General features: G+C 42.6%; 2 protein-coding genes across 2 annotated transcripts; both read right to left on the bottom strand.

Moving 5' to 3' along the window:
• Positions 1-527: 527 nt before the first annotated feature.
• DNAJB14 (DnaJ heat shock protein family (Hsp40) member B14) lies at positions 528-23,145 on the bottom strand. Its single transcript, XM_088529437.1, has 8 exons — positions 22,873-23,145; positions 16,674-16,848; positions 8,439-8,584; positions 6,193-6,378; positions 5,700-5,794; positions 4,946-5,055; positions 3,821-3,993; positions 528-1,278 (listed from the first exon to the last, which is right to left on the bottom strand). The coding sequence occupies exons 1-8, from the start codon at positions 23,003-23,005 to the stop codon at positions 1,154-1,156; spliced, it is 1,143 nt and encodes a 380-aa protein (XP_088385563.1). The 5' UTR covers positions 23,006-23,145; the 3' UTR covers positions 528-1,153.
• Positions 23,146-24,456: 1,311 nt separating this feature from the next.
• H2AZ1 (H2A.Z variant histone 1) lies at positions 24,457-25,756 on the bottom strand. The gene is made up of 4 exons (XM_010213801.2): positions 25,628-25,756; positions 25,388-25,501; positions 25,009-25,138; positions 24,457-24,857 (listed from the first exon to the last, which is right to left on the bottom strand). The coding sequence occupies exons 1-4, from the start codon at positions 25,754-25,756 to the stop codon at positions 24,796-24,798; spliced, it is 435 nt and encodes a 144-aa protein (XP_010212103.1). The 3' UTR covers positions 24,457-24,795.
• Positions 25,757-27,785: the final 2,029 nt, after the last annotated feature.

Here is a 27,785-nt window from a genome sequence, read left to right on the forward strand (position 1 = left end):
CGGGCGTTTCTAGGAAGTCGCTCCAGCGACACTCGGCTCCAAAGAAACGCAGACGCTGCCTAGTTGGTCCTTGAGCGCCTGTCCCGGGACAAGTCATATGGCTCTGACCACAGAAGCATCCTGCAAACTAGCAAAGCATTTAAATAGTTGGCAAAAGTGTTGAAAGGCACATAGCTCGTCCTCAGCAATGTCTCCCTGCTCCGCTTGTGGTGCCCACTGAGGAACCAGGGTTAGGACCCAGCTTGAAATAAAAGACAGTAAGAAAATTAAGTGAGTCTCCCAGGAAAAAATATATATTAAATTGCCTTTTTTTTTTAAACTCTAGATTTGCTATTGCATGTTTTCTCTTTCCTTCTCAGTGAAAATTAAGGAAGCTGTGGATGTCCGTTATGGTCTTATTACTGTAAACTCTTGCAGGTACTAAAAGCAATGCTTATAATGGTCTGTACAGCATTTGCAAATATTTACTTTGAAAAGAGATTACTGTAGTTCTTAGCTTTCTTAGCATTGCTTAGAAACACTAAAAAACTACAACAGCTAACTGCTACTCTACACCAGATCAATATACCCCAACATATATTTAGGAATATACGTCATTATATTTAAAAATACCAAGTTCCTCTAAGCTGGTAAACCTAGAAGATTTTACATAGCGTTAGAGATAAAATATTAAAAATTCTGTTTCAACTCCACACACTTGACATCTGAATAGGAGTGATGTAATCAGACTATTTATTCCATCAGTGAGACAAAATGTTGTATGGAACTAAATTTCTGAGATTTTAAATAGAAAGTCATTTAACTCGTATATACACAAAGTGTTCTTTCCACAGATATTTACATGGCAAATATGTTAGAGGAGAACCACTATGACTATATCTCTACAAGTATAGCATCCTTTCTGAGCTATTCTCTCTGCTGAAGGAATTCACAGAAGCTTTGAAGTAAAATATCTAAACAAGTAAGGTACCTATATTTCACAGTAGGTAAAGAAGCCATTAAATTATAATTCAGCATAAGGTTTCTGGAAACAGCTACACAGTAGAGTTTTACATCCACCCCTCTTTTCCAGCATTCATGATGAAACTAAACCTCTTCTTAATTTGCAAGAGAGATAACAGCATACGTAAGGATGCACACGTGTGATTCTAGTTCACCCTCCTCGATAGAGGCTGGTCAGCCGTTCCAGCTCTTTGCAGTTGTCCATAGACATGGAGTCCGCTTTCTTTCGGAGGCGGTCGTCTCGATACACTTTTGCTGCGTACAGTAAGTCTGTTTCTTAAAAAAAAATAAAAAAGGAGATTTTTCAGGTTAAGAATGGAACACTTGACACATGATGTACTCCTTCTCAGGGCTGCCCAAATCACCTCACTCTTTTTTTCCCCCCTAAATACCCCTCTCACAGGCTTCACCAGCTTTTCATCCTGTTGAACAGTGAAAGAGGTAACAGCCTTCCAGAACCATCATATTTCACAGCAGTCCCTAACTGAAAAAACTACTTTTCTGTCAGATGTTTTATTGAACAATACAAATATACACCACACTCAGTGATCTTGCATGTTACAGACAGCTCTAATGTCTTGTCTGTGCCCCAAAACCACCCCAACTGCTAAGCCCATTACTTTGCTCATGCTGCTTCACACTGCCAGTGCTGAGAGGTGCCAACAGAAGAGCTCTCAGAGTGACACTGGCCTTCACCAGCTTATCACTTGCTTGATGTTGTTGAGAATTTTAATTCTCTACAGTCTTTCTCAATTCTGCAACTTGCGGTGGATTAGCAAAGCATTCTTAAATGTCAGTCAATACTGTAAAGAATATTTTAACTGTCAAACAGATCTAAAACACAACACATTTCAAATCCATAAAATATAGAGAAACTCCACTAGGGACTGCTTTTTCAAAAATCAATTGGAGAGGTTTCACAGCTTGATAAATTACAAATAGAAATCAAAATGACAGACACAACCATCAGGTTATTTTTTTTTTGCCTTTATACTAGCGTAAGATGTTTCTCCAGCCATCATTTTTTTTCCCATTAAATATTTGCATGTTGAAGGGTGGGCCTCTGCATTGCCCAGGGCTCTCCCAGTCCTTATCAAAGTAAGCCTGGCAAGAACAAACGCTGAAGAATGAAGCATTCTTTTCCCCTTTCCTTCCCTAGGTTGGAATTGTGTATCAATTAATATCAGAAACACTTAGACAGTGTATTTTACATGAAACTTACATCTAATGTGCCAGTAAATCCAAGTGTAATAACAAAGTCACTAAAAGTACATCAGCCTTCTGCTGAAAATTTCACAGAGAATTGTTCTCTTCTTGATGTTCTGGTTTATCTGTTACGTTTTTTTTACTTTTTTTTTATATATAACAATCACAACTCTCAATTTTGTGAGCCATTTCATTACACTTAAGTATTTTATTTCCATTTGAAACTATCAATCCTTTATCTAGAAGCCATCCACAAATGGGTGCACCTTTCCTGAGATGCATTAAGAAGAGCGTCTCCAGCAGGTCGAGGGAGGTGATCCTGCCCCTCTACTCAGCCCTGGTGAGGCCACATCTGGAGTATTGTGTCCAGTTCTGGGCTCCACAGTACAAGAGGGATGTGGAGCTGCTGGAGAGAGTCCAGCGCAGGGCCACAAGGATGATCAGGGGCCTGGAACATCTGCCCTATGAGGAGAGGCTGAGGGAGCTGGGCCTGTTCAGCCTGGAGAAGAGAAGGCTGAGAGGGGACCTGATCAGTGTCTATAAGTACCTCAAGGGAGGCAGTGAGGAGGATGGTGCTGGTCTCTTTTCAGTGGTGGCCACCAACAGAACTAGAGGTAATGGCCACAAACTGAAGCACCATAAGTTCCGCATGAACTTAAGGAAAAATTTCTTAACAGTGAGGGTGACAGAGCCCTGGAACAGGCTGCCCAGAGAGGTTGTGGAGTCTCCTTCTCTGGAGATCTTCAAAACCCGCTTGGACGCAGTCCTGTGCCACGTGCTCTAGGTGACCCTGCGTGTGCAGGGGGGTTGGACTACATGACCCCTAGAGGTCCCTTCCAACCTTAAGCATTCTATGATTCTATGAAATGAAAATTCAGGTATTTGTTTCTTGAAATGTGACCATTTTTGAGTATTTCAAGATTATCATTTGGGGTGAAGCGTTTGGCATCACTGCTTTGCAGAGGGTGAAGTGAGGCAGGAACACACAACTGGTTCAGGGAGCCACATACTCTTTGCTTCTTGTCAATGATGAATTTAGTACCAGTTTATGAATGAGTTATTTCTCCGTGAGATATTACTGGTTTAACGGCACGCGTTTCTGACCTTAGCACCGGTGTCATTTAAGCAAAGCTGCTTTCACAGAGTCCAAAAGGCTCTGATGCCATTCAGTACCACAGAGATGCTCAGTATATATAATGTATAAGGCTGGCTCATAAGAAAGGTACACAACTGTAACGGATACACAACAAAAAATGAAATAGTGCCATCATAAAATTATGCGGAAGAAATCAGAATTTTCAGCTTTAATCCTTTCGAGATTTTTTTTCTTCCATTATAAATTATTAATTATTATTTTTCTGAGAAATGGCCACAGGCAATAGAATAGGTTAAAAATGTTGACTATTTGCAGATGGTTATTAGGTCATTGAGTAAAAGGGAAATTAAGTGACCCTAAATGTGACAATCTGAGAAGTGAGAAACACTAGGGAGCTTCACACTTGCTTTTTTCCTTCAGATATATTAATAATATGGACAACTGATTCTAGCCTAACACATTTTTTTTAAATAGTAATGCATGCTTTTATATAATTATACATACTAGAAAACTTACTTTGTTGCCTCTCTTTCCAACAGTTATTACGGATGTTGGACACATAATCCTCTTCCACACTCTTTTCCACTTTCTGTATTGACACTCCTTTATATTCATTTCTAAAGTCCTTGTTGACATAGTAAATAACACCCAAGTTCTCTGTCTGCATTTTAATGGTCTGTCCTGTACTTCTGCAGGATAAGGAGAACAAGTAATGATATGAAAGGCTGCATATTTTATTAGAAAGAAATTACTACATTTACATGGATGCTAAACTGCTGTTTTCACCCCTAATCCCAAAAAATCAACTTTAGTGAGACGCTGCCTTCTGCAAATTGAAAATCAAGGACTATGTGCAAAAATTTTGGCAGAGAGGTGTTTATAAGCATCCTAATAGCTTAGTTGCATAAGGAAACAACATCACACTCCATAACTGAGGAACACCAAGAAACGAGAAAGGAGAAAGAAGTCCTTCTGTTATGGAGCTGTGAGCTCTACAGGTCTCACTGAGAATCTTTAAGATAGGAACAGCAAGTGGGATAAGTCTGTTAGCTGTTTGAATGCTTAATACTTTCATACATCTTTTATTTTTCTTGAGGAAAAGAGACTTCTATACCCTGCTGCATAAAATAGACGGTTTCACTATCATAATAGTCTGCCAGGCAGCAGAGAAACTATCTTACCATCATCTAGAATGAATAAAAGAACGGACAATTTCTCTAGTTCAGAATTTAAGTAAGGATGAGAAAGTTGCCTTCAAGCACTTTGCTTGCTATAAACAGAGATGACTCCTAAAATAGAAATGAGGCTTAACAGGGTTCAGGACTGGATTAAACATGCCCGAGACACAAATGCTTTTGCAACATACTATTTTTTATGGACTCACTGCCTCATATTAGAAGGTCTTCTAAGTGCCAGTTACTGCTAACCTCTTTCTCCATGACATTCTCACAGTTTGTTCTCAGTATCTACTGTGCAAGTTCTGTTTCAGTCTATTTCTGCTTCATCTGTGCTTTTTCTTCCTTGTCTTGCTGTGAAAAAAATCAAGGTCTGACCAATGCAGAACTCCTAAAATGCTTCCAGTGGCAAGGGACCATAACATCTTATCCTGTTTTAAGCTAACAGTAATTCAGCATTACTCACGGTCTTGGATATAAGGCGTAGGGAGGGTTAGATACCATCAACTGGCTCAATAAGGAAACAAGGATCAATACGATAATAGGCATCAGCTGAATGAACATAGAGAAGCCTCCCTAAAGAACAGAAGAGAACTTTCATAAAACAGAATCAAATGAACAGATTTAATCCTAATGTTACTTTATGCCTAAGCATCAAAGCTGCTAGGAAAATTTGACTACAAGAACTACTAATAACCTGCAAAGCTGCAGGTTTGTTCATATTAACTGTGATATTATCTTAGCTTTCTAATACATATACAATATTCACAATGTGGTGAAGCTCCAAGAGCTCATGGGGTTAACACACAAACAATTACCAAATAAATGACTTCATCCATTTATACAGTACTCCATTATTTGGTCTCATCTATTCAGAGGTTATAATTGCATAGGATTACATATAACTTATATCTAGGAGGGACTATTGATCCTAAAATACAAGCCCTGGCTCAAATCAGCTCAATGCAGACGAGGATTACTGTGCAGGACTAGTGACATAGTGGGTCACAGCTTGCTAGCGACAAACATACACTTGCAAAAATGCACTAGTTTCTTCTTAAAAATTGCATGTGTTTTGACTACCACCTGCCAAAGTTTTAAAGCATCAAACTGGCAAGCATAAGTTCTGCTCTCCAGCACAGAACTCCCTTACATCACTGAAAACAACTACCAGCAAATTTCACAATCCATAATTTAAAGTCAATGGCACTTGAACATACATCACCCCTTTCTTCTTCCCTTTCATGTCCACTCTGACGGTGCTGATTAGGATGACTGTAGCCAGCGCGACCATTAGAAAATGAATGTACACTACCTAAGAGGAAAAAAAAAAAAAAACACATTTAAAACATGTAAAACGTAACAAACGGGAAAAATCTAGAAGGCAATATAAGGGCAACAACATATTTAACATTATTGCATGTTGACAATTCAACTTCAAGACAGGCTACAATTTCAAAGTCTTTTGAAATAAATATTTTAAGCTCTAAAAACAATCCATTTACTTCATGTACTGTAAGGATAACTCCAAAGAAGGTAATTTGCATTATTGGAATCTAGCAGTACTTCAGAGAAAAATAAACTCTGATAGTAAACTAAAGAGATGGGGCATGTGTTCTGGAGCAATTTTATTGTTTTAGAACGGTGCAACATTCAATGGCTGCCTGATCAATACCACTGAATACTGATGAGCAATGTGATGTATACAAATACCTGTTGGAAACGCTCCTCCAAAAAACATGTTGAATAGATCTTCTGGAGTAATATCTGCCTCACAGCCTCTATGGAAGTTGAATCTGCCATTGCTGGGGTGACTGCAGGCTTGCTCTTCACTGCCAGTAAGGTCATACTGTTTTCGTTTTTCTGGATTACTCAGCACAGCATACGCATTTCCGATTTCTGAGACAAGGAACAGGAGACAGCTCCCATAAATGAAAGATAAGGGCTATATCAGCATGAAAACTGCAAATTTCGAAGTCAAGAATAGGCAGAGATGGATGTCCTTTTTGCTACAAATCAATCATAGTAAACCAAGTCCAGAAACATCTCTACTCATAGTAGCATAGTTTCCACCAAGTTTCCCACCAGTGCCATCCAAAAGCTTTTTATTCTGTTGAACTAGGCACAGTTTTGTTCATCCTCCTAGAGGAACACCTCCACCAGTGTAATCATTGCAATTACAGAAAAGAATAAAGCATTACAATGAACATTCAGGAATGGGATAACTGCAGCCCAGTGTGGAAATTATTAGTCTTTTTTTTTTTTCTCCCCTTGGTTTTTATTTAGTAAGTGGTAACTTGTAATATGTCACCTTGATTCTCTTTAACTGTTTGAATGTATTTTCATCTATGCTGCTTAGGTATTTTAAAGAACAAAGTTTTGCATGCTGTAACATGAAGAATAGAACCTGTGTGCCTGACAGCAACGTTCCTGTTCACATGCCAAGTTATAAGTTCCTGAATTTTTTCAAATAACCTTAACATTTGGAATGTCAGGCCTAGATGCTTGCCCCAGTGCATTAATGCCATATTATGACAAACTAATTAACCTGATTTTGAAATCAGCAAAAAGAAAACTTGTATAAATGAACAAGGAAAGAACTAGCGTAAAAAGACCATGAGTTCTGCTGACTTTGAGACTCAAAAGCGGTTTCACCCTAACTGCTGTGCACAGACTTAGCTCTTGCTCTTAAGGAAATTTTCCACTGACACGCAGTAGATAATCTTCACTCGGTCATATCTTCATTAGACTCTTTCGGCTTTTCGTTCTTTCCCCACTCCTTGTCTCTCCAACAAAAAACTTCTCTTTGGCAGCCAATCAACACAAGTCACAGGAATTAAGTTTTTTCAGTCCTAAAAAGCCATCAGTCATCAAGAGATGGTAAAAGGTGCAGCAGCAAAACTCATCACCAACAAATAAGACTACAGCTCTGCACAGCTTGAGTTTTCAACATTATCCAATTGAAAAATGTTAATGGAGTCTTGGCTGTGTGATTCTCAGTTGACCTTAGAAGTTATCATTAGTAGTTGTGAGGAAAAGAAACCCCAAAAAAATAGAGTTTGGTAACTTAAACGGGGAGCAGGTTATACACTAATAATACCAAATATTGATATATTTGATTACTGCTACTCAGCACAAGGATAAAATTGGAACTAAAAGTTTAGGCTTTTTTTTTCTCCCCCAACAACTAAGAATTTAGGGAAACCTTACTCTGGTGATAGCAAATGAAATAAAGAAACCATACTGTTCCAGTACAGTCCACAATTAAAAGGGGTACCAAAATCCTTTTTGACTATTTATTTAGTTGTGTTTGATTAGTTGATACCAATTCAAAACAGATCTCATTAAAGAATAGTTTTCTTTAAATACAGAAGAAAACAAGAAAGACTGCTCAAATGCTTGAAAGATTTTTGATCAAGTTGATAAAAAGATTTCAAGAGATTAAACATGATTTTATTTGCATATACTCTGCAAGTCTAAAAATAACCTAAAGGCAGATTGCTTAATATAATAGATGAGAACACTATCTCGCCTCAAGATCTAAGTAGATGCCCTTGCCTTAGACCAAACTCAATTCTCTTCTCTAATTGTGGCCATCCCTTAAATGATTTTTTTTTAACTTTCAGATATTATTATGAAACTGCTTTTTCTCAGGATGTTAGAAACTCAAGATACCTTTAAAAGCCAGACTAAAGCGATAAATTTACTTGTCAGACAATGATTTATAAACAAGAAAATGCTACTTTTATTGCTGTTATTTTTAGTCTGTAAGATTTCTCCGCTAAGTTTTCTATGTATTGTAATAGTACAGAGCTAGTTCAGACCCAAAAAAGGGCAGATTAATATCAGTTACACAACACTACCTGTCAATCTTATAAAAAGACAACCGCTCAATACAGATGAATTCCTTCTATTCTGCCACAGTTTGATCATAAAGTTTAAAAAAGATGATAGTTTACTTTTAAAAGCTTCTGTTGCTCCAGGTGCATGGTTTTTGTCTGGGTGGAATTTCAAAGCAAGCTTTCGATAAGCTTTCTTTAGGTCCTCCTCACCAGCATCCTTTGACACTCCAAGGACTTCATAGTAATTTTTACATTTCTTTATACTGCGAAAAAAATGAAATAAAATACTGTAACCAAAAGGATGTAAAATGTGGAAGCAGAGCTGAAGAAGAAGTAATATAGTACACTGTACTGACTGATAACTTTCAATATAAAATATACAAATAAATTCACTCTAGAAATAAGAGCATTCTTTCATAGTACACTCAACATTGAGTACATAACTATTGTTCTCAAACATTACTTACTAGATACATTTATTTTAATTTTACTTATATTGTAGAATCACTGCTGTTGTGAGAAAAGGTTTACATCTGCAATTATTCATTCCCACTTAGATAAATACTGCTGCTAATACTACATAAAACTAAGATTTCAAATTTACTTTGCAAAGCAAGCAGTTAGAAAGTTCTGTTTCAGCTGTCAATAGCAAACACGCTTTAGTGCACAGGATGACAAGCAAACGAACCAAAGTTAAGGCACTAATACTATTCACACATTCACTTTGCAGGGAAATAAGGCATTCAAGAACACCTGCATTGCTGGAAATGCACTGGGATACAAAATAAAAACAAGTGAACAAAAACTTTTTGTAAGTGTTTACAAAAACCTGAAGAAACAATAACAGTTTCAGCAATTACATTTTCAGTTCAAGTGCTCAACAAATGGGTCTAAAAACTCTGAAACTTTCCTCCTAGAGAAAGTCTCACCCAGAAATACAGAAATGATATAATATGCGCTACAATACCCAGAAGAGAAAAACGGTATTTGGAGAGGCCAGAGAGGCCACAGCTTCCATGCAGGCAGGAAGAACTGACCAAACTAATAAACACATCTCAGAGTTAAACCAAAACACCTGTGAAAGAGTTTAGAAACACATGAAAAATAAAGCTGAATCACAGACTTGCACTGCAGAAATCATACACGCTGGCATTTAGTGAATACCAAGACAAGACAAGGTGTAAGCACGCAAAAGAAGCTGCAGCCAGAAATATTTTAAAAGGTTAATGTGAGCTTCTTTAATCTGATACCATTGTTCCAGTAATCTCTCAAGTGCCTGGGCCTCTGCATAAGTATGAGTATGGGTTTAGTGTTACAGAGACTATACGTGGAGCCACCGAGTGGAAAGGAAGGGCGTAAGGAAGCATGTGGCAGCTCCAGGAAAGATGAACGGCACTCTGTAATTAAGGCAGAGCAGAGGTACAACCACCCCATCTTGTGTGGTCCCTCAGAGATCACAGAGTGATCAAGTCAAGTTTTATATGGGGGATCCCCTTGTGTTCGAGTAACAGAAGCTTTTTATAGCAGCCTCCGTGTGATGCTCCCCAGAGCACTGACCTGAACATATGCACGCCGCTGCCGGCACGAACATCCTGCGAAACAAACAGAGCTCGTGACACTGAAGCAATGTTTAATAAGCCCCAGTTAGGAAGACGATAAAGCTAACTAAAAAAGAACGCAGTGCATTCATCATCAGGAGAGACTGAAAAAGAAAGAACATACACTGAAATATCCTCTGGGTACTGGAAATTTTTGTTTGTAAATCCTCATGATCGGCTAATATATTGGAAGCATACACACATTCCTTCATCTTTAGCCTCAAGACATGGATTACGTATGAGTTATATCTAGAGCAGAGATGTTACTTAATATGCAAGTGTAACACTGTCACAGTAGGCTTTTATTTCAAGAAATTTCTGTCTCAGCACCTGATCTAAATTTCTTCTCTTCAGTAACTCAGTATATGTATTATTTATTTTCAACCATACCTTACAGTACTTAGGTTCATATAAAATAAGGTAGTGATTCATCAATATTTGACACTTATTATTTTACTAGCATAAAAACTCTAATTTTAAATGCTTGTTTCTAAGAGCCATGCATCCTTGACTTTCTCTAGGCATGAGGAAAAAAAAAGAGGAGAAAACTTGACAAAAAACATGGAAGTTTTGTTCTTTGCAGACCTGATACACATTTGGTTCACATGACTCAAAGATTCAGAGAGAAGAAAAATACAAAAAAAGAAGCAAAGATGTTCTTCAGAAACCTGCCCTGCAGTTTCCTTTCACTCATAACTAATAACCCAGGGTGAGCCACCATTGTGGGGAAAGCAGGAACAGTGGCTACCTACCAAAAGACATCCAGGCTATCAGAGGAAGCAACCACCTTTGGACACCATAATTTACTTAAGGACGGAGGCAAACAACGAACACTATTCCAACAGTCTTCATTTTGCAGGAAGTCATGATTTAATATTTCAAGCATATCTTGTATAAGATCACCCTCAGAAGCAGACCTGCTAATCATCAAGATCTAAAAACACTAGGTAGGCTAAAAAAAAACACTCGTTGCCAACAAAGCCTTCCTGGGGTTGCGGCTGCCACCCTTCACTTCTATTCCCTTTTACCAGTTCTTGTCTGGGTGAGCACATGGCAACATTGCCTACCCACCGGGCTGTAACTGACCTTGCAAGCATTTACATCGTCCTCCTTTCCCCTGCACAGGATCTACACGAGTTAAGCACCCACTCTTCGCTGTTTCACCTCTTGTGGTCTCCATAAGCAAACAGGAGCTTCAAGTACTCAGCTGGAGGAGCACTGCTGCACAGGACTTCCCTCACTGTGCACACACATAAAGCAATTTGGCAGAGTTTAACAGAACTTTAGTTTAGTTTAGTTTAAAGCTAAAGCACATCAAATAGCTGTCCAGATACACAGAGGACAAAAGCTATAAGACTGGAATTCTCTACAGTGAACTTGGCCCTTCCCACTTCAAGGCAAAACACATGTGGACCATAACCTTCTTGCACCTAGTTAGTGCCAACTACTGTCAGGAAAGTTTTCTAAAGGGAGAAGAATTTAGTGATTTTTGTCAGGAGATCCCTTTACTGAGCATAGTTCAGGGTGGTAAGCACAGGCGAATGACTTGGTTCTTCCCACCTTGGTGAAGTCCAGGGAAGCTTTGCACCAGCTGCTTTGCTGTGGGGAAAACGGGTCAAATTATCAGCGTTTTTGTTACACCGATGAGAGAGGCAAAACTTCATTGCAAAATGAATTCAAGCTGGAAAGTCAAGATAACTGGCAGGACAAGCTGTGCTTGATAACTAGACCCTCGGTTCATATACACGCTGTCAGTGCCAGGCCTCCCCAACACCTCTGGGACAGTCAAGGTGACTGCTGAACTGTCCCCCTCCCTGTTAGGACCCTGGCAGCCTCCCCTGCCTAACACATTTGCTGGCTCTTTTCGGAGAGCACACGGTGGGTGCACACAGCCCATCACTTGCCTTGATGCGGTTTGACAACTCTATTCTCTAGCAGTCAGATATTATTTCGGGAACATCCAGCAATCTCTTGACAGAGACACCCCATCAGGACGCGCAAACCTCCACTTCCCGACTCCAGCAGCAGCCAGTTCTGCCTTAGGTCAAGCCTCCCTCTGTGCTCTGATGGCAGAAGGCAGAGTAAACCCTTCATGTCAAGAAATGCCTGCTTTCTCCTGTAGCAATTCTGGGGATACGGCCTCTGTTTCTTCTCTGACTATAAAATGATGTGATCTCGTTGCTCTATGCTTCTTGTTTTACTTTTGGATCTACAATTCAGATGTCAGCACCAACAGCCTTTATCAGGTTAACCAAAACTAGCAGATACGCTTTCATTTCCGTATCAAATACCCACAGTGATCCATAAACACAAAATTTTGAGCATAACTTTGTATTTTAAAAGGCCTTTCAAAACTTCTGCCTACACACATACGGGATGGCCCCAAAGTCACACATAGTTGGACCCCACGTTCAGAAGTTCCTACGGGAGCCACTGATCGTAACATGACCTGAGCAGCACAGTGTGCAGCAGGAAGCGCTCGCTACGAAGCACTAAGCCAAAGGAAGCTGGGATGACTCCTGATCCCAGAGCTGAACAAAGAAACAGGGCAAACTGCAGACCAAGTTCTACGCAGGCCCAAGTTTCAGATGATGCCAAATGACCTGCTGCAAATGGCATCTTGCAGCTGAACTGGCTGTGTGAGAGTCACAATTTGGATACCATTACTGTGATCTTCAAGGGATGCTCTAGATTGGAAAGAAGGGCCAGCCACAGGGTGTGGAGGAAATCGACCTGGTCCCAGCAAACCTAATTTTTTTAATGCCCTGGCTATATTACAATACATGTAGGTGTTTACTGTGTGTATTATACAAAATATCCAGGTCTGTATTAAATATTATCATATTTTTTCTCCAGATTTGTTTAAGCTTTTCTCTTAACTAGGAAAAAAAAAAAAGGCATGGCAGGAGCTTTCTGACAAAGTCCACCAGTTTCCTCTGCCACTTTTCCATGACAAGTCCTACTACTGAGATTTCTGTCTTTTCTCAATCATTCAACTGGATATTTCAACAATTCACGGCAGTTCCAGCAGTCTAATTAATAGCATGCCCTGATTTCTGAGCTTTGTCTTTTTTTCCATTTTAGAATATGTTGCTCTTATTATTCCACTATCAGTTAATTATCTTTCTGACCCCTCGATAACAAAGTAATGATATACCTCATTCTGCTGAGTTTGCAAGTCTCAGCAGGAAGCCTGGAAAAGGTCAGCCACACACAACTTTGATTCCGTGCAGTCTGAACAAAAAAAAAATGTGCAGAAGCAATTTTTTTGGTTTACTTTGTGAATTCAAATGAAGTTGCTGATTATTCTGGCCACTGCTGGGTGAAATTTAATCCTGTCTTGCAAGACTCCTACACAACTCATGACCAGCAGTTTGTTTTGGTTCCAGTTCAAAAAATCCAAACAACACAATTTCATTTTTACGCTCTCAGAAGAGCACTAACAGGGCAGAACGAGCAATACTCCAGTAGAGCTTTCACAAGCAAACAAGCCAACTCTAGCAGATTGCTGATTGGGGAGGGTTATTTTTCTGATGTCAAACAGGTAATATGGAATTTATGTTAAGGTTTCTTTAGTAAAAAGAAGCATTACATCATTTTTAAGATCAATCAAAGGGAGTCATATAAAGTGAACAAGCTATCTACATTTCTCAAACTGCTTTTTAGATTTATGTAGCTGACAGATAACACATGCTTGCCAGTATAAAAAGAAATAAGAAAGATTAACAAAAGGCAGGCAGTGATTCTTTTCTAAAGGGAAATTTAAAATTTGTCCTCAAAAATTTCCCAAAGGATCTGTACACTCAGTATGACAAGGCAGATACTATGATCAGAATTTCTTGAAAGGAGGTAGGAAGTCTTTGAGAACTGTAATCCTGTTCAGTACTTACTCTTCAATTGTTTTAAGTGAACTAAAAGGGAAAAAAAAAAGTTACAATAATTCTTGCCAGGATGCTTCATTTCAGCAACAAATGCAGATAACCTATATAAATCATGAAAGGAATTCCTCTAAAGACCACAAAAGCCAAGCCCAAGTTCTCTCCCCCCCTTTTTTTTTCTCTCCCTTTTTCTTTTTGTCATGCATATGATTTCTGTACTTATCTGAAGTTGGCATAGTTCAGACATGATTCAAAACTCCTAAGGCGCCAACTCGAGAAGGAAATAACTCTACCCTGGCTCTTCAAACATTTTTGCTAGTCTCCTCCTGTTCTCCCTGAAACACAGGACACCTGAAGTCCTAAAGCTATGTGATGCAGCCCTACTGACAAGACAATAACAGTAAGAGGAAAATGTACATACGACAGATCATATTTTCAAAACATATCAAATCAAAACTAATGATGTGCTTTTGAATACCTTGAGTTTCTAAGTGCTGCACCAAAACAGCGAGCACATATCTCTGCCCAACTTCTTAAAGAGCCAGAGCATGACCCGGCACTTATGCAATCAGTGGAAAGGTATTGCACGTTAAGCTTCTCCCTGTCGAGCACCTTGTTTGCCAGCTTGTGCAACGCTGCACTGAAGCGTTACAGTAGCTTGTTGGAGATGGGCGTCCCTTGTGTATGCAGACAATGTAAAAAGCTGCACTGAGGTGCTTGTTTGTGCTCACACCTACATTGCTGGAGTAACACTGATGGAAATGAACGCAGTTTAATCAATCAGCTATGTTGCTCCAACTGCATCTTTACTCTGCTCCTTCATCTGTTGTCACAAGCAAACTCCAGATAGCTGGACAACTCCAGGAACACCGGTCAGTGCTCCAAGTCAGAGAGCCAAAATAGCCAAATTTCAAGCCATAACCATGCAAAACAATTCAGTTTCACAAAATCAAACTCATGCTAAGACTGAGAATTTATTATAACTTGAGGATCTACTATCTTCTATCTATTTTCTTCAAGGTAAAAAAGAATTAAAATCAGGCACAAAGCATTACTTACCACCACCTCTTTTCATGAAGCATTTCTTTAACTATTTGAAGGTCTGAAAACCCTTCAGCTGTGGTACACCAGCAGCATGTGGTGGTGACAAGCTTGACTCTCCAAATAATGCTCTTCCCCAAAGAGGGGTGCTTCATTTAACTAGAAAAGTCTGAGTCTGACTAGAGCAATAGCACATATCAGGCCCTCATTTAAAAAAAAAAAAAAAAAAAAAAAAAAAAAACTCATTCTCACTGTGGCTTCAATATGATCTTCCCCTCAGTGATCATCACTGAAAGTGTTCAGTAATATCTGCACAGTTCTTTTGAGTTTCCACTGTTGGCATTTAATACTGTTCTCCATGGCAAGGCACACATATTTTTCCTTCTCAATCCCAGATTCCCCAAGCACTGATGTCACTGATCAACAGCACAACAAACTTTGCCAGACTTCCAGCAAAGACTTGGGACTTGCTCTGTTGATTCCTGTGCTTCTAAAGCGAAAGCCAGTCTCTCCCCAAAGGTTTCTAAATTGCTGTTCTAAAGGATAATCGCATCACTGAAGCTAAGATCAAGAATAAGTCACTGTTTAACAGATGATTTTCTAACTGGTAAATAAAATACAAATAAAGATAGGTTATTCTGTAAACTATTACAATTGCTTATTTACAAACATCCGAGCAGGTTTAAAAAAAAATCCAAATTTGATGTTCAGAGGAGAGACTGTTGAAATAGGAACTCAAACCAATATTGGATCAACATTTTTCACAATGTGCAGTTTCCTGAATATCTCAAGCTCTGGTTCTGATCTCCCTGAACTAGATTAATTTTACCTCTTATCTAGAAACCCTTTCAGGGAAGTAATACCATGAAAGCCTTCCTGGGGAAAGAAAAAAAAAAAAAAAAAAAAAGGCTGGCTCTACAATGTGATTTAAAAGAGCATTGCTTTTTCAATAAAAAACAAAAACCCTACCCACTTTCTCTCACAGAGCTCACAAGGACTCCGATGGTAAAGTAAACCACAGCTCAGAATGACCTATAACAGCTTTTTGAGAATGGGTTACATGTTACTTGTCTTGAATTGATCTAAGCTTCATTTTATAAAGGATTTCTTCACGGGTATTTTGTCACAGACACACACATACTTTTTGCTTTTATTTTAATTGTTGCTATTTCAAAAAAACTGAAAATTTACATGCTTGTTCAGGATTTAGAGTAACACTAAACTATGAATAAGGGCAACATTAAGCAGAGAGATGATAAAAGGACATTTTTATAGATCTTTGTTTCTTTGAACTCACGCCCTGCTTTCCCTCTGTTGCCCCATCTTAATGCTGCCACACTATGTGAGGTCCAAAGTTTACGATGCAGTTTACGCTATTTGATTCAGTGCCTCTCAGACACATGTACTTCTAGAAACAAATTATTATAATATTGGTTTAAGACCAGTTTGTTTATCAACATTATCTCATAACTACACGTTTTGAGATTTTTTTCCATCTCATACTTCTAATTCAGTACTTCAGTCCCACCGTAAATTTAAATATTTCTATATGAAAATATTTAAGAATAGAAACACTGTCCTGCAAGTTTTACTATAGAATTTTCATTACTAATTTCATTTATCATGAGAACTACTTAACAACTATTTTCAATATTTTCTTTGGAACTACCAGGATTTCTTTATGTATTGATCAGTAGTGTAATCTTTCGTGCACAAAGTGATAGCACATCCCGCTACTTTATTTTTTTCCAATGGTTCTTTAGATCCTATATCTGGAAGCACAAGTATACAGTACACAAAATGAAAAAGAGTGACATATTTAAGTAAGGCCATACCTGAACACTCCTTCCATTTGGTCTTTGGTGTAGCCTTTTCCACTTTCACCTGCAGCTGATGCATTGCTCTCCTTGGTGCTACTGGGCTTACTCTGGTCATTGCTACTGGCTGGTTTTCGGCAGTACGCGCCTCCCCCAGCAGCACTTCCATTCTTCATAATAGCTTCCAACAAAACTATAAAAGAACAGTACACAGTAGTATCATTATAGCCATTACTGTTTAAGTCAGGAGCTCTCAAGTAATAATTAATTGGAGCACCACATTGATCACCTGCTGAATCCCCCTTTCTTATTAACCATCAATTTGTACCATGAACCCTTCTGAAGCCAGTCTAGCAACTGCTTCTCTTGGTGAGGCAATGGGAAAACATGTCAAAACTAGGGATGGGACTCCCCTCTACCTCTGCCAAGGTAGTTTAAGAGAATATGACCAGTTCCTTCATTTCTGGATGTTTTTAGAGACGCAGCCCACATCCAAATAAGCAACTGTAAACAGCAAGGAGAGATAATTTAACACTCTAAAGTATGTGTGAGTTATTCCATAAAGTATGTGTGAGTTATTCCATACAGATATCAAGTCCCGGTACCGCACAGACTGGTCCTGGCAGCAGATGCATTCATCTCCATAACACAGTGAGAGGGTTTTTTTCACATTTATCTGGTTAACAGATCAGAGAAGAAAAACAAACAAACAAACAAGTAATGGTCTTTGCAATATAATTGATAATGTACACATGCTCATAGGAAAGAGAAAACAGGCAGCACTTCAGTCCCACCTTGCCTGCAGAACAAGAGTATATATTATGGCAACACTGGCAATTCTTGATTCCAGATAAGAGGCAGTCATTACACTGCCAAACAACCCAAAGGCAGTAACCTCATGTGTGGGACTGGCTTAAGACATGGGCTCGATCCCCCAGTCAGACAAGGAGTTTGTCCTCACTCATGTCACAACCGATTCCATCCTTAGCTGAGGATACAGTCATGACCACGGTGAGGAGGACCTGAAAGATGCAGGCAGAACTAACGTTTCATTGGGCTGGTAAATCGTGATATACCCTACCAGGGTTTTCTTTACAGCAGCAATTTTAGTTGCTACAGAACACGGCTGTTTTTATCGTGAGCCGTTGGCGTCCATGGACTGATGCTCTCTATTCCATTTGGACAAAACGGCTGAAATTCAAATGACTGTTAAATACCATGGATAAGTCAGGACCAGCTAACTACACTCATCTCTCGGGTCCTGAATTTTAAAAAATGGCATACTTTTGTTATACTTTTAAATCCTCCTTCCTGCCATGATCCAATAGACCTCAAAAGTGTCAGTTTCAATTAATTATCAGACATGAATTTGCCTTTTGGTTTCTGGATACGAGCCTGTATTCTGGGGTATGTGGCTTATCAATCCCTTGGAAACAGAACCATTCTAATCTGGAGGACAGCACAAGCAACATTATATAGGTAAAACACCAACTATTAAATATATTCTTTACCGTTGCTAAAAAGAAGTCCTTCAGGCAAAGATGGCAAACTATATAGAGTAAATCTGTTTCATAAACAATTAAGAGTTACTGTCTGCATTAAAAATATCCTTATTAAAATACAAAAATATTCATTGTGAAAGCATGCTGTAGCTTCACTGTTAAAGAAAAAAACATTTTCTTCCAGGAGATGGAGCTTGAAGGACTTTCTTCTAAATCTAATGAACAATTTCTCCTCCATGGAACAAGTATTACTGAAGCAAGAACCAAGATGCTAAATACTATAGTTTGTGTCTCAGACACCACAGCAAAGAAAAGAAGGCAGAGTTTTATTTAAGGAACACAACTGCTTTCCTCAGATGGGCTTTATGGTTCCCAATAGTTGCTGGAGTTTTCCTACTCACTGGGCACAGCAGTCTGAAGGCTGCAGACTAACAGCTACCCCCAGCTCATGCAGGCCAGTCTGCTGGCCTGAGCCACCGGCCCTGCGCTCCTGCCTGCCTCAGCAAGCCCCTTCGATTGATCCCATCAGGCTTTTTCACTGCGTGGGAGAAATAAGCAAGTAGCTAATAATTAGATGCCGAGGTGCACACCAAGAGGAAGTGTTCACAGCAAATGAAATGAAGGTCTTGAGAACAGGAGAGCTATAATCCCATTACGGACTGTAACTGAAGTACATATCCAAATACATTCATTAGGTTCTTCTAATACCATCTCTTGTGGCACTACTTCAGTCATTCACTTCAGAACTTCAGAAATAACACGCCAACAAGATGACTTCGTCTACAGGCTGAGAGCTAACCAAGAACAGAGACTTGGAGAGGCAGAGTCTTTAAAAGGAGGATTTCTGCTCCAAGATTGTTCCCATTAAACGGGCAGAGAAAACAATATTTTCTTTCTTCTTCTATTTTTGTGGCCTTTAACCTACAGTAAAGGTATCCCCTGGGACTGCTTTGGACATGTGACCCTAACTCTACCCTCTATTAATAATCAACAGTTTTGCAAAGCCTGAGTTTATATTGGAATTTCTGTAGAAACTCCCCATCCCTGCGACATTGCCTCTGGCAACCCCCTAGCAGCAATAATGGTAGAAACACCAGTATAGATGCTAACTTGTATTTTTAACCCCCAGTACCTATTTAGAGCACGTTCAGCTGATAAGCCTGTTCAAGGACGAGCGTGCCTGCACAGTGCTTCCAACATGACCGCTTCCTAATCATCTTTCTGAGACCTCCCATCCCACAGTGGAGCTGCACTGCTGAGAAGACAAAGTAGGATGCTGGCAGAACATGTCACAGAAGCCCGCAGAACACTGTATGCAAAAATGCTATTGCTCTATGCTTAAAAGGAAAGTCATGCAAAGGGCCTGGGGGCACTGTTTTCCTCGAATAAGAGATTCAGTTCACGCATTCAGAAGCGAGACTTCAGCTCTTCCTTGAACTTCCGGTGGTAAATCCAGCTTTTAGAATGGTGGTGCTAACAGTGTATTGAAGACAACTTTCAGTGTGCATATCTTTAAATGGAATACAGATGTTAAATATAGACTTTAGAACTAATACAACACCCTAAAAAAGTAAGTTTACTTACTCCTGAAAAATAAATGTTTGCTTTTCAAGTCAGCAACTGAAATCAAGTCAATCAAGTGAAATCTTAAATAACATTTAAAATTAGAGTTGTATGTACCAAAACCTACCAGGTACAAACATTAATGTGCGCTTCTGCCTTCCTCTTCAAAAATGGCACAGATGCTTGGAAAGGAACCTGGTTCTTTGTTAACTTTATATCCACTCTTACAGATCATTGTCTGAGAAGCAACTAGTTTCCATCCAGTTGCAAGGCAGATTACCATCAAAAATCATGCTCTAACTTAATATTTTGATTGAAAAGATGAACCGCAGAATGATTTTCCAGTAAAGGAAGATGTCAACATATGAACCACTACTACAAAGTTATTTGTTAAATATCATTGAATAAGCAGTGACCTCATGTTTCACACCACTAGTGCCTTAAAATAGCCCTGCTGCAGTCAGCGTATTTGAGGCTGGAGCTTTTTTTTTTTTTTTTTTTAAGCAAAACTGTATTTCAGCAGTGACTGACCCAGCGCTGAGCGCAGTTTAAATGCAAATATGGCCAAAGACACAGCAACCAGGGGCATACAGTGATCACCAGGCCAATTTCTGCACTTCCTGGCTATTTTGAGGGACCAGCAGCCTCAGGAGTGTTCTGCTTGTTTCCATCTCTCATCACGGCCTTTAACATTCGTAACCTGCTCTACCTTTTCATCCTCTGACCTCCTTTACCTTTTTTAGGTAAACAGCCAGCATTCTTTGCACGGTTATCACAGAAGGAACATCTGTGAAATGGTAGGCAAGTGTTCCCAAAATTATGGTGAATATGTCTCACGGACAACCCTTGACTCCAGAGAAAATGTGGTAAGAACTACCTTTTAATATATATCCAAAAGAAAAAATGAGCAAACGCAGTGACAACTGGGGTTACACCATGTTGTCCTATCTCTTCATGAAACCAACATATTATGATTGTAGAGTTTGTGCTAGGACTAAGGGAGCTTACAAAACCTTAAATGTTCCCTTCTCTTGGGCATAGCACTCTGACACAGTTTTTAATTGAGGTAATGAATTCTGACGAATTAGTGTTTTGCAGCGTTGGCCCATACAAGGCTTATTAAGAAGGTGACAATGAAATTATGAAGCAGTAATTTTGTTTTTTCTTAGTCAGTGTAAAATTCCAATTCTATTTTATTGCCCATCTTCCAGATGCTGAAAACAGGGCATTCTGTGTCTTTGCACCCTACTACACTTATAACACGGCTTTTAAGTGCCTCACGAACTTCAAAATAAACACCTGAAAAATGAAGTACAAACAATTAGCAGTCACTAGAAAGGGAAAAGTGAAGTGACTTATTTAACATCACAGAGAAATTCTGTGAAGCATTTAGTATCAATACACAACTCCACAGATTACAGTGCACTACCATGACCACAAAGCCATCCCTCTTCACCAGAACCGTACCTCATTTGTGACACACTTTGCTCATTTCCACAGCGAATAAAACAAGTGTCCTAGAGACAATAGCCTAATTAGCCATCTATTTCTTGCACTGAACACTTTACAATGCTCGTTATGTAGTAGCAGTCCTACTTAAAAGGAAAAAAAACCCTCAAAGAAGGGGTAGACATGTGAAGCTACTGTAACTCTTAAACTCTAGGTGTAGGGCCACAATAAGCTGTGTGGAGCAGGCAAAGCTGTTTAAGCTGCTTGAGTGGAAGAGGCCGAGCTGAAACTCTCAGGCTTCTTGCCTCCTGACCAACACAGCTTCCAAACATGTCCTCATGCAGGTCATCTTCAGCCATAAAAATTTAGGAGAAGAAGACAAACTTTTGCCTGTTTTTATTTTAGAGGGGTATGTGATGTGACAGGAGTATAAAAAGTGCCACCTTCTTGATCCAAACAAAGTAGCAACAATTACCTTCTTTGCTGTTGATTTACCAGCAACCTGTCTTGCAGAAGAAACACCCCCCCCCCAAAACTATTTACTCTTAATGTAAGAGGGACTGATAAATCATCCTTAGCATATTGATTTTAACCTTAGCATATTGATTTTATATAAAAAGCAGCAAGATATTCAAGAGGATAGAAAACACTCACTGAACATATGCCTGACACTAAATGAGAACACAGGCCTCAGAATTCATCACTTGCACGTGCCTTTGGGGTGAAATGTTAATCATAAGTATTCTGTGCTCTACTTCATTCCATAGCAAAACCTTCAAGACAGTCCAGAGCACTGAAGCCTTTCCTGAATCCCTCCAAGGATACAGGCAACATAAGCGAGAACTAGAGGAATGCAACAAGTCATTGCACTCAAGATAATGAGTTGATTTTTGACAGAGCGCAACTGAGTCTCCAAGACCCATAACAGTGCTGTATACCTTCAGAATTTGAGCCTTGCTATTGCTCCCTTCAGGGAGTCACTTAAAAACACATTTTGTTCATTACTTTTAAAATTTTTAGCTAACAACTACCTAGACAACCAACTAAGGCACAGGGGAGCAACCAGGCCCATTCTCTTTGCCCTCTACCATTGCTAAACGTGTGCCTGTTTTGTGCTCAGCTACTGTACAATGAAAAGGCAAAATAAAACAACCCTCTCCACAAAAAAAAAAAAAAAAAAAAAAAAAAAAAAAACCCAAAGCACAAATAATTGATAAAGTAAAGCCAAGTCTGGAATTTCAGCTGCCTGCGTGTGCTGCTAGCACAAGGCTCATCCACCATGAGATATGGAGGAGCCAAAGGGGCACCTCTTGCCCTGGGGCCTGAGGTGTGAGTCAGGCCTAGGCTTAGCACGAGTGCCTCTGATTAAACCAATGACTTAAATAAAAAAGACAACAATAATAAAGTGGAAAAGAAAGAAGAAGAGGGGCGGAGAGGAGCACCCGAGCCTCCCTGGGGCGTTTTTATTGGGCCCTTTTTAAGGCGACTCCCGGGCACCTCCGGCCGCCGCGTCGGGGGTGGGGGGAGGCGACGCCGCCGCGCACCGAACGTTAACGGCCGCACGTTCTAACGGCCGCGCGGGCTGCGAGGAGCCCCCCTGCCGCCGGCGCCGCGTTTCTCTGGCGCGAGGAGGGCCGGTAATAACGGTGCGGGGGAGGGAAGGGGGTGGCGGGGAGGCCGCGGCAGGCTCCGGGTTCGGTCACCTCGGGCCGTCTCGGTGGGGTAGAGCTTCTGGGCCTTGCCGAGGAAGCGCAGGGCGCGGTCGCGGTTGCCGGCCTCGAGCGCCTCCCGCGCGATGCCGATGCACTTCTCCGCCTCGTCCCGGTTCCCCTCCATGGGCTTCTCCTTGCGCCGCCTCCGCCCGCCGCAGCGCAGAGAGAAGGGGCCCGAAGCCAGAGCGGACGCGGGCAGGGGAAGCGCAGCCTGAAGGAGGGCGGGCTCGGGCTTCCCCGTCACGCCGCCGCGCTCATCCCGCCGCCCCGCAGCGAGCCCAACCGGCCGTGCCCGCAGCCCCGGCGCGGCGCCCGGCCCGCCTGCCCGGCCCGCTAGCTGCTGCTTCCGGGACGCCACGGCGCATGCGCCGCCCCCGCGGCCGCCCCGGCTCCGCCCGCCGCTTCCCCTGCTGGAAAAGTACCGGCGGCCCCGCGGCGGGGAGCGGCCCTGCGCGGCCCGCGGCCACCGCCGCAGCGAGGCGCCTGCACCTGAGCGCGTGGGTGCAGGTGTTCACTAGAGATGGAGCCGCCGCGTGAAGATCTAGGTCAGCGCCTTCCAGCCACGCTGCGGCTGCAGCAGAGCACAGTACCTGCAAGAGGTCGGCAAAGCAGCTTAGCCTCCCCTAAGGCAGAGGCACCTTCATCCACATCAGGGAAGCGCTGAGGGAGAAGCAAGGGCAGAAAACACAGAGCTTCCCATCCCACTTTGTTCTGCCACAGCCATGGGCCAGTCTGCACAAGACCCTCTGCCTCAGTAAAACACCTGGCTGCTGTACCATGTTCTCAGGAAGATACTGAAGTTATTTTAAATAAAAAGCTGAGGGAACAGAGCTAAAGGAATTCAGTCCAGTTCTACCAGGCTACTGCAGATATAGTATCCATGATCTGAGGCAGAGATTATAACAAATTTACAATTCAGAATTTAAGAAAGGATGGGCAGTTTCTCACCTCATCACTGTAAGTCTTAAGAATAACAAGGTTACTTTAACTTCCTATGAAGATCAGTGAGCTATGGGAGTTATATTTTGACAACAGATTTTTCCTTGGCATGTGGTAGAATTGGCAGAGTTGGCCTTGCTGGCAAAGCACCCAGCCATGCTTAGAGAAAGACTGCTGGTTATGAGTAGAGATTACTGCAGCACATTCCTCGTATCGTTTATGGACTCATCAGCACTTTAATCAGCAGAAATACTACAGAAGTGTATACACAAGTTCTAGATTTCAGCCTCCAGCTCACATTCTTCTTTTGAGGACTACTACTATTACACCACCAGGTAAATCTGCCCTTAAATAACACAGCCCTTAGAGTGAGCTTTAGAAAAGTATTTCTACACAAGCCTCCATAAGGCTCCATTTTTAACAATTTGTTTTAACCTGATGAGGGAAAAAATGCTCCCCATGTCACTCAGATGTTAAGTGCTGCAGCACTGCAGGGCTATGTTTCCATTTTAAAATACAAATACCTTCAGTACCTCGCAGCTTGGAGAGCCATTGCAGTTGTGCCTTCCTGAACTATTCTTCTTCAGAGCTGCACAACTGAGACCAAGTGTTTTTCAGTCACTGTACATGAGACAATTGGTATTGATATAACATTTATTGAACATTTCCACTCTAGTGGATGAAAAGTCTGTACAAAACCGAACACTTCCTTTACTTAATCAAACCGATCTAAAAACAGTCAGCTCAATCAAAACCAACTACAAATACAATAGCTTCTTTGAAGCCATGGTAACACTTAAATACGGTTAAGACTTCAATGCAGAAATTTGGTTTGTTAGAAAGCTCGGTAAGCTTTAGCTTCTTGAAGTTACAAAAAGGCAAAATTGTGTTTCACAGACACAGTCCACCAGAATCACCAACACTGGACAATTAAGTACTTAAGAGTCCTGAGATAACATGGAATCCTGGTATCCTTTAGACAGTTTTCTGTTGTCCTTTCTTTCCAATGAGAGATTTGTGGATATGTGGTATTACACCTAAGAAAGAGCAACACCAAGAGTTAAGATCATATTACTTCTCATCAGTGATTTTGCTACAATTGGCACTTCAAATATAATTATTAAGCAACCCTTAAAGCTAAATGAGCTGCTTTCCACTTAACACAAAGCTAGAAAGCAAGTTACATACCACCACCAGCAATTGTTGCCTTAATGAGAGAGTCCAATTCTTCATCTCCTCTAATTGCAAGCTGCAGGTGACGGGGAGTGATACGCTTCACCTTCAAGTCTTTGGATGCATTTCCTGCCAGCTCAAGAACCTGAAGATAAGAACATTTTTAGATTGAGGTCTACAAGTTAAGAGACCCATTACATGGCTTTAGCTCTTTTCTCCAAGCCAAGGGAGCAGTGACATTAGGACAGCAAACAGTACATCTTTTAAACCAGTTTGTGTTTTAGCACGAGAAGAGTCACCGCCCTGATGCATTTTGCCAGTGTATCAGACTCTGGTCGTGATAGCACTGAGATTGGACCATCCAGCTTGCCTGGGCCCCAAGCAGCAGTTTTACCTCTGCTGTCAAGTACTCCAGGATGGCTGCACTATACACGGCAGCTGTGGCTCCTACACGCCCGTGGCTGGTGGTCCGAGACTTCAGGTGTCTGTGGATGCGTCCTACAGGGAACTGTAAAACAAGAGGAACGGGAAGACAACGTCACTGCAGAAACAGAAGAAACACGCTCTGCTGCTGCGGGTGCCGCATAGCGGTCTCTCCTTCAGCGCCGGGCACATTTGGATGCAGCGCTCTCACCTGCAGGCCGGCGCGCTGGGAGCGGGACACTGCCTTGGTCTTGGTCTTCCCGGAGTCCTTCCCGGCTTTGCCTCCAGCCTGAAAGACGCGGCTCAGATCCCGCATACGCCGCCTTCCAGGCCCGCGCATGCGCTCTCCGCCGCCCTCCCTTCCCTCCCCCCTCCCCCCCACGCTACGCCGAAGCGCCTGCGCGCTGCCGGCTACACCTAGCGAGACAGGCCACGCGCATGCGCCGCCGCCACTCCCTCTCCGCGGCGGCGCCAGTGCGCGTGCGACCCCCCCTCCCCGCCGCCGCTCGGTAAATGGCCGCCCGCCGCCCCCCCGCAGCCGCCGCCCGCGCCCCCGCTCCGCGCAGGGCGGCTGCCGCAGCGTCCTGCGCCGTTCCTTGCCGCTCGCGCAGGCCCCCCCCGGCCCCGCGCGGCTCCTCACCATGGCGAGCGGCACGGCGGCGCGTGACGGACACGGAGGAGAGGAGCGCCCCGCAGGCACCGAGCCCCCGCGACAACAGCAACCTGCTCCGGCGCGCCGCGATTCAAACTGCGCCCGCTCCCGCCTTCCGCCGGCGCTTTATAACCGCCGAGCGCGCCCGCATCCGGGAACCGCGGCCCCGCCACCGCCCAATCGCCGCCGCCCGGGGCGGCGCCCTCGCGCTGCCGCAGCCAATGGCGAGCGGCCGGGCGGCACCCGCTGCGCGCAGCCCCCGCGCCGCCGTGTGGGGAGGGGGAAGCGGCTCCGCCATGGCGCGGGGAGCCGCCCGCGCGGCCCCAACCGTCGCTGCAGTCGCGTAACGGCCGCCGCGCTTGAACGCGAAAAGGCCAGGAAAGGCGGGAGCTCGTCGGGTCAGCGCAGAAAGAAAAGTGTTCGGAGCGCGTTCATCTGCGAGGCTGCATCTGAACGGCCTCGTTCGAGTGTCACCTCCCGTCTGCGTGGGGAAGGCAGAGCTGCAGCCCTGCATAACGCGCTGCCCTGCATGCACGGGCAGCCTGGCCCTGTTCGAGCCGCACCCTGCCCTTTCTCTTCCCTAGAGCACGGTGGGAAGCTAGAGAGAGACTGCCAGGACTGCTGAGCACAAGAAATGCGATTGTTGAAAACCCCAAACTCCCCCAATACATACACACATCCCTTATGCAACAAGGTTTCCCACCTCCCCTGCTGCTGTTGACAGCATCCCTTGTGGGATCCCTTTGCACATCCCTCAGGGTCAGGGGAGCAGCTCTCCCCCCCTCCTCCTGGCCCTCACCACCGCTTGCCACCACAGGAGCTGTTGGTGACCGCAGGTTAGGAAACAAGGCATTCAAAAGCAGGGGAGGCTCGAGGGCTCAGCCAGGCTCCCAGCATGAGAAGTCTGCCAGAACTTGTCCAGTGCCCATCCCTATATGCGCCCCAAGACACGCAGGGCGCAGGAAGTGTGACAAGACCCCACAGAGGAAGTGTTACACACTGGTCAAAGGCAACCGTGGCGCTGCCTGGGCCGCGAGGCCGCTGCTTCTGCGGGAGCATAGCGGGAGACCCTGTGGAGAACAAGTCGCATGAAGCCACTTGAAGGGAGGCTCGCTCTCACGCAGTAAAATTTAAGGTCAGGGAAGGGGTTGTGCTGTTACAAAGGAGCCTACAGATGATTCCTGTGCTCCGCACCAAAGCTTTTACTGTGGCTTTTAAGGGGATCTTTATGTCATACAAAGATACTATTTGATAATAACTTCCAGTAAATTCTTTAACTGAGAGCATGGACACAACACACTTCGCTTCCTATTCAAAGTCAGGTAGCTTCTGCTCACCCGGGTACCAGCTGGAACCTCTAGCAATGCAGCTAATTGACTTAGTGCCCAAAGCACTTCAGAAGCAGCCCGAACGGGGTCACATGGAGGCTTGGGACAAGGTGCTACCTCACTGTATTAGCAGACACACGAGGCCAACCAGCGTGGCTGCGGCAGAGACGAAGCCACATCGACTGCCAGTGACACTGGGGGAAGGGAGGCGCCAGCATGTCCAACAACTGCACACACATGCACTAGTTTTTATTTTTACCTCGCTCTTATGTAAGAGCCACGTGATTACCAAGGGCAATCCTGCCTCCAACCCGTTCATCTCACTGAATATTTCTAACTGCAGCTAAACCATCCATGCTGAATTCAGTTCTTTCCAAGTGTAACTTTTA

This window comes from Tinamus guttatus, unplaced genomic scaffold (assembly GCF_059628265.1).
Source record: "Tinamus guttatus ecotype Peru unplaced genomic scaffold, ASM5962826v1 Tinamus_guttatus_pri_ptg000028l, whole genome shotgun sequence".
In the NCBI taxonomy this organism is placed as follows: domain Eukaryota; kingdom Metazoa; phylum Chordata; class Aves; order Tinamiformes; family Tinamidae; genus Tinamus; species Tinamus guttatus.

What these genes read in the sequence shown, in the direction of transcription:
- H2AZ1 (XM_010213801.2), bottom strand. Translation starts at nt 25,756, where the DNA reads ATGCGCGGGCCTGGAAGGCGGCGTATGCGGGATCTGAGCCGCGTCTTT. An exon ending in CCCAGCGCGCCGGCCTGCAG is followed by an intron (nt 25,502 to 25,627) that starts GTGAGAGCGCTG and finishes CTTGTTTTACAG; the next exon opens with TTCCCTGTAGGACGCATCCA. An exon ending in GGCAACAATTGCTGGTGGTG is followed by an intron (nt 24,858 to 25,008) that starts GTATGTAACTTG and finishes GCTCTTTCTTAG; the next exon opens with GTGTAATACCACATATCCAC.
- DNAJB14 (XM_088529437.1), bottom strand. Translation starts at nt 23,005, where the DNA reads ATGGAGGGGAACCGGGACGAGGCGGAGAAGTGCATCGGCATCGCGCGG. An exon ending in CAAATGGAAGGAGTGTTCAG is followed by an intron (nt 8,585 to 16,673) that starts GTATGGCCTTAC and finishes TTTTTTTCGCAG; the next exon opens with TATAAAGAAATGTAAAAATT. An exon ending in GGGAAGAAGAAAGGGGTGAT is followed by an intron (nt 5,056 to 5,699) that starts GTATGTTCAAGT and finishes TCTGTTCTTTAG; the next exon opens with GGAGGCTTCTCTATGTTCAT.